Raw genomic sequence first — 14,308 nt, 5'->3', positions numbered from 1 at the left:
TTTAATACTTTGGTACATTTGTCTACCATGTAATTAAAACGTGTTTATCAATATGTCTATGTGAACTAAATAAATAAATAATAAATAAAATTAATACAAAGAAAAAGTGTTTGACTTGGTTGGTACCTAATGGAACAACAACATAAGTATGTTATTTAGGTCAAATGCAATCAAAGTAAACAACCTTGCCAGAGACACACCATGGTAACCAACCCGTACAAATTTTATGGTAGGATTTGTACATGTACCCTTTCTATCATGAGTCTAGCATGTTAACCACTGCAACACCACAGCACCTGCCTTCCTTTAATAAAACAGACATTGTTATCATGACCCATTAGATATCTAAAACTGAGTTTAGATTAGTTACAGTCTGGGTAATTTGATTTCATTCCTTATGTTCATCTCCAGAACCACACCATTACAGTCTCAAAATGGCAGCTTATGTGCTTTCTACCCAGCACCAGCCTTAGCAAACGTGGGGCCCGATTTGGATCCTTTTGGCAAGGATCCCTGGATTTATGTGCAGGGGCCCCCTTTGAGCATGGCAATTAGAAATAAACTTTAAAACAAGTTTGATATGATACTGAACTTAAAATTGTTTCCCATGGCTTTAAAATTACTTTCTTGATATAGATATATTTTAAAAATTACTAACACATGGGACCACTGTGATTGCAGGGCCAAATTGGTCCAATCAGCCATTGGCCAGCACTGCTTTTACCCAATTACTCCTAATCCCTTTACAACTCATGCTCAGCGGAGTCAAAAAAAATAGAATGCAGTATAAGTGAGGGTGCAAGTTACTGACACACCTTGACAATTTAAGGGGTTGCCATCCCAGTTGGACATTGACAATGAGATGTGATGGGAGAAGGCTGTTTCATGGTTGAATACTTGTTTTTTATAATCACATGGGGAATAATTTTCAATAAATAGCCTTTTCTAATCAAGTGGTTTACTTTTTTCAACATATGTAACAGCCTTTATTTTCAAACTAACCAAGCTCTGAAAGATGGTTAAGCACATTACCATAGAGGTTTCTAAAAAATGTCATTATACCAGTGAAAACATTGTCTATTACATTACTGCTTTTTGCATTTGAATGTGGATACATTCTAGTGTTATTGTTGATTCACAACAAAACAAGGCTATTTTATAAATCATATCATGTACAGAGTGCTCCTTTTACATGCTTCCCTTGCTATCCAATATCACATTTACTAATAAGTAGGATAAACCACTGATTGATGTTAGATATTTTAATTATGTTACTTACATAAAAATATTTATAACAAGGTTCAACTGGTCAAGAGAAATGAGTTGACCTGACAAATGACAATGGCCTCTAGCTCTTAAGTGGGAAGGGCTTGCATGCCTTTTAACTTCCTATATTCTTCCTCATCTATTTTGCTTGATACACAAGATGCAATATAAAGCGTGTCTACTTTTAATTGATTTTAAGAATGCAACAAAATCTTATGTGTTTCAAAGATTAAACACAGTTGGCACTTAATTAGGTTCTCACAGAAATGCTTGTGGGCATACACTGAAGCCGAGTTAAAAGATTGAACTAAAACACTAATTAGACTTATTTAACCGCTATTTATTCTGAAAATATTGTCACCAGTTGGTAATAGTGACAATAATGTTATATACAGTGTACTGAGAATGTTGATTGGAAAGAAAATTTAACAAAATATATGATTATTTATTAAAGAAAAACTTTCATGTGGTTTCAAATTTCTGGGTACCGTTGATAAAATGAGTGCTAGTGGTATATCAAGTACCATTGATACAATGAGTGCTAGTGGTATATTAAGTACCATTGATAAAATGAGTGCTAGTGGTATATCAAGTACCATTGATACAATGAGTGCTAGTGGTATATCAAGTACCATTGATAAAATGAGTGCTAGTGGTATATCAAGTACCATAGATACAGTGAGTGCTAGTGGTATATCAAGTACCATTGATAACATGAGAGCTAGTGGTATATCAAGTACCACTGATAAAATGAGTGCTAGTGGTATATCAAGTACCACTGATAAAATGAGTGCTAGTGGTATATCAAGTACCATTGATACAATGAGAGCTAGTGGTATATCAAGTACCATTGATACAATGAATGCTAGTGGTATATCAAGTATCATAGATACAATGAGTGCTAGTTGTATATCAAGTACCATTGATAAAATGAGAGCTAGTGGTATATCAAGTACCATTGATACAATGAGTGCTAGTGGTATATCAAGTACCACTGATAAAATGAGTGCTAGTGGTATATCAAATACCACTGATACAATGAGTGCTAGTGGTATATCAAGTACCACTGATAAAATGAATGCTAGTGGTATATCAAGTACCATTGCTAAAATGAGAGCTAGTGGTATATCAAGTACCATTGCTAAAATGAATGCTAGTGGTATATCAAGTACCATTGCTAAAATGAGAGCTAGTGGTATATCAAGTACTGTTGATAAAATGAGTGCTAGTGGTATATCAAGTACCATTGATAAAATGAGTGCTAGTGGTATATTAAGTACCATTGATACAGTGAGAGCTAGTGGTATATCAAGTACCATTGATAAATTGAGTGCTAGTGGTATATCAAGTACCATTGATACAATGAGAGCTAGTGGTATATCAAGTACCATTGCTAAAATGAGAGCTAGTGGTATATCAAGTACCATTGCTAAAATGAGAGCTAGTGGTATATCAAGTACCATTGATAAAATGAGTGCTAGTGGTATATCAAGTACCATTCATAAAATGAGTGCAAGTGGTATAATGAGTGCTAGTGGTATATCAAGTACCATTGATAAAATGAGTGCTAGTGGTATATCAAGTACAATTGCTAAAATGAGAGCTAGTGGTATATAAAGTACCATTGCTAAAATGAGAGCTAGTGGTATATCAAGTACCATTGCTAAAATGAGAGCTAGTGGTATATCAAGTACCATTGATACAATGAGTGCTAGTGGTATATCAAGTACCATTGATACAATGAGTGCTAGTGGTATATCAAGTACCATTGATACAATGAGTGCTAGTGGTATATCAAGTACCATTGCTAAAATGAGAGCCAGTGGTATATTAAGTACCATTGATAAAATGAGTGCCAGTGGTATATCAAATACCATTGATAAAATGAGTGCTAGTGGTATATCAAGTACCACTGATACAATGAGTGCTAGTGGTATATCAAGTACCACTGATACAGTGAGTGCTAGTGGTATAACAAGTACCACTGATAAAATAAGTGCTAGTGGTATATCAAGTACCATTGATAAAATGAGTGCTAGTGGTATATTAAGTACCATTGATGCAGTGAGAGCTAGTGGTATATCAAGTACCACTGATACAATGAGTGCTAGTGGTATATCAAGTACCATTGATACAGTGAGTGCTAGTGGTATATCAAGTACTATTGATAAAATAAGTGCTATTGGTATATTAAGTATCATTGCTAAAATGAGTGCTAGTGGTATATTAAGTACCATTGCTAAAATGAGAGCTAGTGGTATATCAAGTACCATTGATAAAATGAGTGCTAGTGGTATATCAAGTACCATTGATACAATGAGTGCTAGTGGTATATCAAGTACCATTGCTAAAATGAGAGCTAGTGGTATATCAAGTACCATTGATAAAATGAGTGCTAGTGGTATATCAAGTGCCACTGATACAATGAGTGCTAGTGGTATATCAAGTACCATTGATAGAATGAGTGCTAGTGGTATATCAAGTACTGTTGATAAAATGAGTGCTAGTGGTATATTAAGTACCATTGATAAAATAAGTGCTAGTGGTATATTAAGTACCATTGATAAAATGAGTGCTAGTGGGATATTAAGTACCATTGATAAAGTGAGAGCTAGTGGTATATCAAGTGCCATTGATAAAATGAGTGCTAGTGGTATATCAAGTACCATTGATACAATGAGTGCTAGTGGTATATCAAGTACCATTGATACAATGAGTGCTAGTGGTATATCAAGTACCATTGATACAATGAGTGCTAGTGGTATATCAAGTACCATTGCTAAAATGAGAGCTAGTGGTATATCAAGTACCATTGATAAAATGAGTGCTAGTGGTATATCAAGTGCCACTAATACAATGAGTGCTAGTGGCATATCAAGTACCATTGATAAAATGAATGATAATGGTATATCAGGTACCACTGATAAAATGAGAGCTAGTGGTATATCAAGTACCACTGATAAAATGAGTGCTAGTGGTATATTAAGTACCACTGATACAGTGTGAGCTAGTGGTATATCAAGTACCACTGATAAAACGAGTGCTAGTGGTACATCAAGTACCACTGATAAAATGAGAGCTAGTGGTATATCAAGTACCGTTGATAGAATGAGTGCTAGTGGTATATCAAGTACCATTGATAAAATGAGTGCTAGTGGTATATCAAGTACCATTGCTAAAATGAGAGCTAGTGGTATATCAAGTACCATTGATAAAATGAGTGCTAGTGGTATATCAAGTGCCACTAATACAATGAGTGCTAGTGGTATATCAAGTACTGTTGATAAAATGAGAGCTAGTGGTATATCAAGTACCATTGATAAAATGAGTGCTAGTGGTATATGAAGTACCACTGATAAAATGAGTGCTAGTGGTATATCAAGTACCGTTGATAAAATGAGTGCTAGTGGTATATGAAGTACCACTGATAAAATGAGTGCTAGTGGTATATCAAGTACCATTGATAAAATGAGAGCTAGTGGTATATCAAGTACCACTGATAAAATGAGTGCTAGTGGTGTATCAAATACCACTGATAAAATGAGTGCTAGTGGTGTATCAAATACCACTGATACAATGAGTGCTAGTGGTATATCAAGTACCACTGCTAAAATGAGAGCTAGTGGTATATCAAGTACCATTGCTAAAATGAATGCTAGTGGTATATCAAGTACCACTGATACAATGAATGCTAGTGGTATATCAAGTACCATTGATAAAATGAGTGCTAGTGGTATATGAAGTACCACTGATAAAATGAGTGCTAGTGGTATATCAAGTACCGTTGATAAAATGAGTGCTAGTGGTATATGAAGTACCACTGATAAAATGAGTGCTAGTGGTATATCAAGTACCATTGATAAAATGAGAGCTAGTGGTATATCAAGTACCACTGATAAAATGAGTGCTAGTGGTGTATCAAGTACCACTGATACAATGAGTGCTAGTGGTATATCAAGTACCATTGCTAAAATGAGAGCTAGTGGTATATCAAGTACCATTGCTAAAATGAATGCTAGTGGTATATCAAGTACCACTGATACAATGAATGCTAGTGGTATATCAAGTACCATTGATAAATTGAGTGCTAGTGGTATATCAAGTACCACTGATACAATGAGTGCTAGTGGTATATCAAGTACCACTGATACAATGAGTGCTAGTGGTATATCAAGTACCATTGCTAAAATGAGAGCTAGTGGTATATCAAGTACCATTGATAAATTGAGTGCTAGTGGTATATCAAGTACCACTGATACAATGAGTGCTAGTGGTATATCAAGTACCATTGATAAATTGAGTGCTAGTGGTATATCAAGTACCACTGATACAATGAGTGCTAGTGGTATATCAAGTACCACTGATACAATGAGTGCTAGTGGTATATCAAGTACCATTGATAAAATGAGAGCTAGTGGTATATGAAGTACCACTGATAAAATGAGTGCTAGTGGTATATCAAGTACCACTGATACAATGAGTGCTAGTGGTATATCAAGTACCATTGCTAAAATGAGAGCTAGTGGTATATCAAGTACCACTGATAAAATGAATGCTAGTGGTATATCAAGTACCATTGCTAAAATGAGAGCCAGTGGTATATCAAGTACCATTGCTAAAATGAATGCTAGTGGTATATCAAGTACCATTGCTAAAATGAGAGCTAGTGGTATATCAAGTACCATTGCTAAAATGAGTGCTAGTGGTATATCAAGTACTGTTGATAAAATGAGTGCTAGTGGTATATCAAGTACCATTGATAAAATGAGTGCTAGTGGTATATTAAGTACCATTGATACAGTGAGAGCTAGTGGTATATCAAGTACCATTGATAAATTGAGTGCTAGTGGTATATCAAGTACCATTGATACAATGAGAGCTAGTGGTATATCAAGTACCATTGCTAAAATGAGAGCTAGTGGTATATCAAGTACCATTGCTAAAATGAGAGCTAGTGGTATATCAAGTACCATTGATAAAATGAGTGCTAGTGGTATATCAAGTACCATTGATAAAATGAGTGCTAGTGGTATATCAAGGTTTCATTTACCAATTCTGATCATGATATTGTTCCTTTTCAACAAACAGGGGCCAATTTTGGAGTATTTTCTAATTTTAAAATATGGGATTCACACGTGGCCCCACATTGCAAGTGGGTAAGTTGTCTGGGATTGATCTATCAAAGGATTGGTGTGTGTGTGTGTGTTACATAAAATGATGGAAGCATTAAAAATATACTGGGAGATAGACTTATGGTTGACAGAATGCAGTACAAAAATTTACCAGCTGTTTTAGTTTCAGAAAAACTGAGACTGTATACTGTCTGAGCAAAGGTTGGCACGTTGTCATTATAGTCAGTCAGTGACACTTTGATCGTGATATCCACAAATTTGCCCCCTCCATCTGTGGCCCTGACATCAACATCATAGTAATCTGTGCCACCAGTTGCTGTGTCTCGATCAAAGGTCCCTATGGTTGCTAGGTAACCATTGACTGGATCTATGTGGAACAGACCAATCCCTGACCCACCTAAATCTGAAAAATATTGAGCAAGTCATTCATAAAGTCCAGTGAAGTCCCAGGATTCCATTATTAAGTCCAGTCAAATCCCAGGATTCCATTATTAAGTCCAGTCAAGTCCCAGTATTCCATTATTAGGATGTTTTGGTATCTGAACAACAATTTCTGGATAAAGATATTCTCTATTGTACTTTGAATCCAGACTCTGAATCCAGACTTTAACTTGAATTTGTCATTTATGAAATAGTAGGGAATACGTGTCTTCAGATAAATGGAGTTACACTGTACCTATGATTGCTTATTGCTTTACATTACGCTGGACATAATGTAGTCCACTCTAACAAAATCAATACTTACTTTTTATCTCAAAATGGTGTGATCCTTACATCATGATGTCATTAAAGACATCACTATTTACATTGTTCTTTACCACAGTGCATCAAAGTGCTGTGATAACTGGGAGATAATGATGTCATTGCAACTTCTTTTTCTTACGAAATAATGAAAAAGAAAATTCTCATACAATTTTAATAATAACAATCTGTGAAAGAAAATGATAAAGTCAATGTAAACAATATGAAATGATAAAGTCAATGAAAACAATATGAAATAATAGAGTCAATGAAAGCAATATGAAATGATAAAGTCAATGTAAACAATATGAAATGATAAAGTCAATGAAAACAATATGAAATGATAAAGTCAATGTAAACAATATGAAATGATAAAGTCAATGAAAGCAATATGAAATGATAAAGTCAATGAAAACAATATGAAATAAAATCAATGTAAACAATATGAAATGATAGTCAATGAAAACAATATGAAATGATAGTCAATGAAAACAATATGAAATGATAAAGTCAATGTAAACAATATGAAATGATAAAGTCAATGAAACAATACAAAATGATAAAGTCAATGAAAACAATATGAAATGATAGTCAATGAAAACAATATGAAATGATAAAGTCAATGTAAACAATATGAAATGATAAAGTCAATGTAAACAATATGAAATGATAAAGTCAATGAAAACAATATGAAATGATAAAGTCAATGAAAACAATATGAAATAAAGTCAATGTAAACAATATGAAATGATAGTCAATGAAAACAATATGAAATGATAGTCAATGAAAACAAGATGAAATGATAAAGTCAATGAAAACAATACGAAATGATAAAGTCAATGTAAACCATATGAAATGATAAAGTCAATGAAAACAATATGAAATGATAAAGTCAATGAAACCAACATGAAATGATAAAGTCAATGAAAACAATATGAAATAATAGTCAATGAAAATAATATGAAATGATAAAGTCAATGTAAACAATATGAAATGATAGTCAATGAAAACAATATGAAATGATAACATCAATGAAAACAATATGAAATGATAGTCAATGAAAACAATATGAAATAAAAGTCAATGAAAACAAGATGAAATGATAAAGTCAATGTAAACAATATGAAACGATAAAGTCAATGTAAACAATATGAAATGATAAAGTCAATGCAAACAATATGAAATGATAAAATCAATGAAAATAATATGAAATGATGAAGTCAATGAGAACAATATGAAATGATAAAGTCTATGAAAACGATATGAAACCTTGAGAAATCTTTAGTGATTTTGATCTGCCATAAGTTGGTTGCAAAGCCTTTCTGTTATAGAAACCAATCTGAATATATGTGACATATTGAAAAATTTCACACCTACATATCCTTTTCTCTTTTAATTTGATAAGATAAATCAACAATTTTCAAAATAGTTATTCAGCTGTTAGTTTATGGACACTTGGTGACAGAGTACATTTTGCAATACTTTTCGAAGTAATGACCTTTATTTTGGGATAAATATTTAACCAAAGAGAAGCACAAGAAAATACATACCAATCTATGAATTTTTAAAATACATACCAATCTATGAATTTTTTAAAAACATACCAATGTATTAATTTTTAAAACACATACCAATCTATGAATTTTTAAAATACATACCAATGTATTAATTTTTAAAATACATACCAATCTATGAATTTTTAAAATACATACCAATCTATGAATTTTTAAAATACATACCAATCTATTAATTTTTAAAATGCATACCAATCTATGAATTTTTAAAATACATACCAATCTATGAATTTTTAAAATACATACCAATGTATGAATTTTTAAAATACATACCAATCTATGAATTTTTAAAATACATACCAATCTATGATTTTTAAAATACATACCAATCTATTAATTTTTAAAATACATACCAATCTATGAATTTTTAAAATACATACCAATCTATTAATTTTTAAAATACATACTAATCTATTAATTTGTAAAGGACTGCTTTGTCCCTTGTCTATGTAAAAATATTAGTCCCAATTTTTACAAGTTGACTATTTTGACATTTCATAAGCATCATGTTTATTTTTTCTGTACAGGTGAGATCTGAATCTGCTTTGAATTTGTTTTGTTCTGTAATGGTGAGATCTGAACTTATTTTCTGTTTGTTCTGTATAACAGCAATTGAGGGACCATTAAAAAGAAAGGAAGCTTGCATCTCCAGGTAGATTCCAAATAGAATGGCACTAAAGTCTTAATAAAGTTGTGATTTGTATTATCAATACCAAATCACTGGTCCCCTAATACTGTGTCTACAAATGTGTCTACCCTTGATACTGTGTCTATAAATGTGTCTACCCCATATACTGTGTCTATGAATGTATCTACCCATAATACTGTGTCTATAAATGTGTCTACCCCTAATATGTGTCTATGAATGTGTCTACCCATAATACTGTGTCTATAAATGTGTCTACCCCTAATACTGTGTCTACACCTAATACTGTGTATATGAATGTGTCTACCCATAATACTGTGTCTATGAATGTATCTACCCATAATACTGTGTCTATAAATGTGTCTACCCCTAATACTGTGTCTATAAATGTGTCTACCCCTAATACTGTGTCTATGAATATGTCTACCCCTAATAATGTGGCTATAAATGTGTCTACCCCTAATACTGTGTCTATAAATGTGTCTACCCCTAATACTGTGTCTATAAATGTGTATACCCTTAATACTGTGTCTACCTCTAATAATGTGTGTATGAATGTGTCTACCCCTAATATTGTGTATATGAATGTGTCTACCCCATATACTGTGTCTATAATTGTGTCTACTTCTAATACTGTGTCTATAAATGTGTCCACCCCATATTCTGTGTCTATAAGTGTTTCTACCCCTAATACAATGTCTATAAATGTGTCTACCCCTAATACTGTGTCTATACATGTGTCTCCCCCTAATATGTGTCTATAAATGTGTCTACCCCTAATACTGTCTACCCCTAATACCGTGTTTATGAATGTGTCTACCCCTTATAATGTGTCTATGAATGTGTCTACCCCTAATGCTGTGTCTATGAATGTATCTACCCATAATACTGTGTCTAGAAATGTATATACCCCTAATACTGTGTCTATAAATATGTCTACCCCTAATACTGTGTCTATAAATGTGTCTACCCCTAATACTGTCTACACCTAAAAATTTGTCTATCCCTAATACTGTATCTACCCCTAATATTGTGTCTATAAATGTGTCTACCCCTAATACTGTGTCTATGAATGTGTCTACCCCTAATACTGTGTCTATAAATGTGTCTACCCCTAATACTATGTTTATAAATGTGTCTACCCCTAATAATGTGTCTATAAATGTGTCTACCCCTAATACTGTGTCTATAAATGTGTCTACCCCTAATACTGTGTCTATAAATATGTCTACCCATAATACTGTGTCTATAAATGTGTCTACCCCTAATACTGTGTCTATACATGGAGCCAGAAAAGTGTGCAGTGTTTCAGGCAGATGTAAATTCAGAAGCCTTAAAAATGTGCTTTGCTTCTAAACGTTATGTCAGTTCAATCTATGCCTTGTATAAGTGACAAATAAAATATTCTCCTACATGGAAAAATATTTATATAATTATTTTTTACAAGATGTAAAACCTGACATTATTTAATATAGTACAATATGTAGCACATATCACTTATATATAGCATGTATCATTGTCATATGTAGCATGTATCACTGTCATATGTAACATGTATCACTATGATACATAGCATTACTATGATATGCAGCATGTATCACTGGATATGCTGCATATATCATTGTCATATATAGCATGTATCAATGTCATATGCAGCATTTTTCACTTTGATATATAGCATGTATCACTGGATATTTGAATGTATCATTGACCACTCTAGTGGCCTAGTGGTTAGAGCATCCACCTCAGATGCAGGAGGTCGTGGGTTCGATCCTTGGCTGAGTCATACCAAAGACTTACAAAAATGGTACTAAAAGCTGCCTCGCTTAGCACTCAGCATTTAGAGGTTAGTGTTAGGACTGGTCAGCCTGGTGTCAGGATAATGTGACTGGGTGGGACATCATGCTACATGTTTGTGACATGATGTCCCAGAGCTAGACATCACTATAAACTGCCACACATCAGACGTCGTAGCAATACGACAGAAAAATTGTTAAAGCTACGTTAAAAATCCAAATCACACACACATGTATCATTATGATATGCAGCATGTATCACTATGATATGTATCATGTATCATGGATTTGTAGCATGTATCACTATAATACATATCAAGTATCACTGTGATATATAGCATGTATTACTGTGGTATGTAGCATATATCACTGATATGCAGCATGTATCACTATGATATGTAGCATGCATCACTATGATATGCAGCATTTATCACTGATATACAGAATGTATCATAAATATATTCTAGCCAATAGATTCCATCATATATTGCACCCATCTGTAAATCACAAAGGGCAAAACCTCTTGTACAAATGACAGGTGGACAGAGATTGGCTAATAGCTTCAAAGATGACCATGATATGTATCAACTAATAGTGGCCATATCTGATGGCAGATGGGTATCATTTGAACACAAAAATTGGAAATCCCTTATTGCATGGATTCTTTCTGTAAAAGTTGTTCAAATTATGTTCAGTTTTTTAGATGATGTTTAAGGTTTTTCTGTTTTTAGTAACAGCATCCATGCTTAGTGGCAGATCAACATTGTCTATAACAAAAAGGATCTGAAAGCTCTTTGTGTCAAAATGCTTTCTGTCTAATGTTTTAGAAGTTGCTACAAAGTTTTTCTATTTTTAATCATTTATAAGAACCTGTAAGCCCTTCAAGCCAGGATGAGTTATGTCACATTTAATGAAATTATGCAGAGTAGCTTTGGCAAAGAAGTTATTTTTAATTTTAAAAATGGTGGCCATATAATATGGTGGATAAATTTTAAGCCTAGCATGCCTGGATGCTTTTTGTTAATTTGATGAAATTATGTTGTGCAGTTTTTGAAAAGATATTAAAGCTTTATCTATTTGTAGTAACAACAGCCAAATTTAATGGTGGATTGGCATCATCTGTTCATGCAGGAAGTTTCTTACAAATTTGGCCGAATTTGGTGATCAGTATTTGAAAAGATTTCATTTAAATATTTGTTTCTATTTTTAGTAACAGTAGCCATATATGATGGAAGATCAGCATAATATAAATAAATTGAAAGCATATAAGGATGCTTTCAGTCAAATTTGATCACAGTCTGATAAGAAGGTTTTTAGATGCTGTTTAAAGGTTTGATTTTCTATTTTTAGTAACAGTGGCCATATTTTAATGCAGATCAGTAGCATTTGCTTAAAATTGAAAACCCTTCATGCCGGCATATCTTCTGTGGGTCAAATTTTATTGAGTGGTTATTGCAAGGTTGTTTAAAGGTTTTTCTATTCTTAGCAATGGCAATCAAATTCATTGGTGAATCAGTGGCACTGGTATAAATTTTAAAGCCCTACATGCAAGGATGCTCTCTGGCAAATTTGGTCAAAATAAGTCCAGTGCAAAGATGTTTAATATAGCAATTGCTGAGATTCCATATGTTCACTTGGCATTATTGTCAGCTGATCTAAAGCTGTAGATCTAGTTTGATTGTGTGATGGATTGAAACTAAGAATTCAATGTTCTCCTGCCCCTGTATAGGCATGGGCGATATGAAAATTGATATGAATTCAAATGCAAACAAAAAATATCTTCCTCCTTCTACTAGTAATTCCAACTCGGAATGGAATAATATGCAGTCAGATATACTAAGTTAGCAAATTTAAACATTAATCAGAATGTTAAATTCGAATCTTAAACTTTATCTAAAAATAAAAATAAATCCTCTATGTAAATCTTCATCATTACTGGGAGTGACAGACTGGATACTGTATGTGACAGTGCCATCAATTCCACTGTCACCATCTGTGGCTGCTATGGTAACCACTGTAGTCCCTATCCCAGCATTCTCTGACATGGAGTAACTGGGTGTGGCAGGAACAAGAGATACTGGGTTAAATGTCCCCCAGACTGGGTCAAATTCATTCATGCCATTAATCTGAAACAAAAGTATTAAAGAGTAAACTGTGTGCATGTGTTTATGTGTGTCTGTATGTGTGTGTCCATGAATTAATACAGCTTGAAAATGTATTGCTAAAACTCTTCTCTTTGGATTAAAATGTAACAAAATCATTTAATATGTCTTTTTAAAGTATGGCATTTTGTTTATCATGGGTTGGGTAAATCATTACTACTTTGTTTTGACAAGTATAGTTAAACATTAAATGTTAAAATAATATTAAATGTTAGATATTAAAATTATATTAAATGTTAAATATTAAAATTATATTAAATGTTAAATATTAACAACAGAAAATTAACCTCTTAAGGATAAAAATCAATTTCAATTCATCCTCCTAGAATGCCATCAATTCATCCACCTAGAATGTCATCAATTCATCCACATAAAATGCCATCAATTTATCCACATAAAATGCCATAAATGGTATCAATTCATCCACCTAGAATGCCATCAATGGTATCACATTTTTTGGGAGAACATATCCATATTTTTGCCAACGACAAAATCTATCAATATTAAAAAATCTCATCTTCAGTGTACCTGCTAAAACAAGGAGTATTTGCAAATAATTTTGGCAACAAGAATGGCTGAACACCAAGAAACAGTCAGTTATTGGTAAGAATAGTTCAAAGTGTATCCTCCATAAATGCATGGTTAAAGATCAATTCATTGTCAAACTAGTACACACTCCTACCCATCATCATTTTTTATCTTTGATCCATAAAGCCACCAAAGACTTGCCATAATGCAATAATTCTTTAATTTGCTAATTAGCCAATTAGAAAATCAGAATCCATCTTAAATACTGGCTTATAACCAAAAGGTACAAACCTTCACAAAGCAGAGCATGCTCAATTTTAAGTAAAATTAAAACACAATGTTTTCACAATTTCAATTCAGTCTGACATTGAAAAGCTTACAAAAATGAACTGTACAAGAAAATCATCAGTCTAAGTCTAATTAAAAATGAACTGTACAAGACAAACACTAGTCCAAGTTAATT

General features: G+C 33.0%; 1 protein-coding gene across 1 annotated transcript in view; it reads right to left on the bottom strand.

The window, feature by feature from the left end:
- Window positions 1-14,308, bottom strand: part of LOC149803934 (cadherin-23-like) — a 79,060-nt gene that overhangs the window by 47,044 nt on the left and 17,708 nt on the right. Inside the window, exons 5-9 of the mRNA XM_089954020.1 lie at window positions 13,092-13,281; window positions 10,330-10,575; window positions 9,589-10,106; window positions 9,239-9,311; window positions 6,550-6,801 (exon numbers count right to left, since the gene is read on the bottom strand). Coding sequence (XP_089810146.1) covers window positions 6,550-6,801; window positions 9,239-9,311; window positions 9,589-10,106; window positions 10,330-10,575; window positions 13,092-13,281 — 1,279 coding nt within the window. The remainder of the gene's footprint in view (window positions 1-6,549; window positions 6,802-9,238; window positions 9,312-9,588; window positions 10,107-10,329; window positions 10,576-13,091; window positions 13,282-14,308) is intronic.

Source organism: Sinohyriopsis cumingii, chromosome 3, assembly GCF_028554795.1.
Source record: "Sinohyriopsis cumingii isolate HCF-2022 chromosome 3, ASM2855479v2, whole genome shotgun sequence".
Classification (NCBI taxonomy): Eukaryota; Metazoa; Mollusca; class Bivalvia; order Unionida; family Unionidae; genus Sinohyriopsis; species Sinohyriopsis cumingii.
The sequence above is the reverse complement of the archived record's forward strand: the minus strand, read 5'-3'. Positions and strand labels throughout refer to the sequence as shown.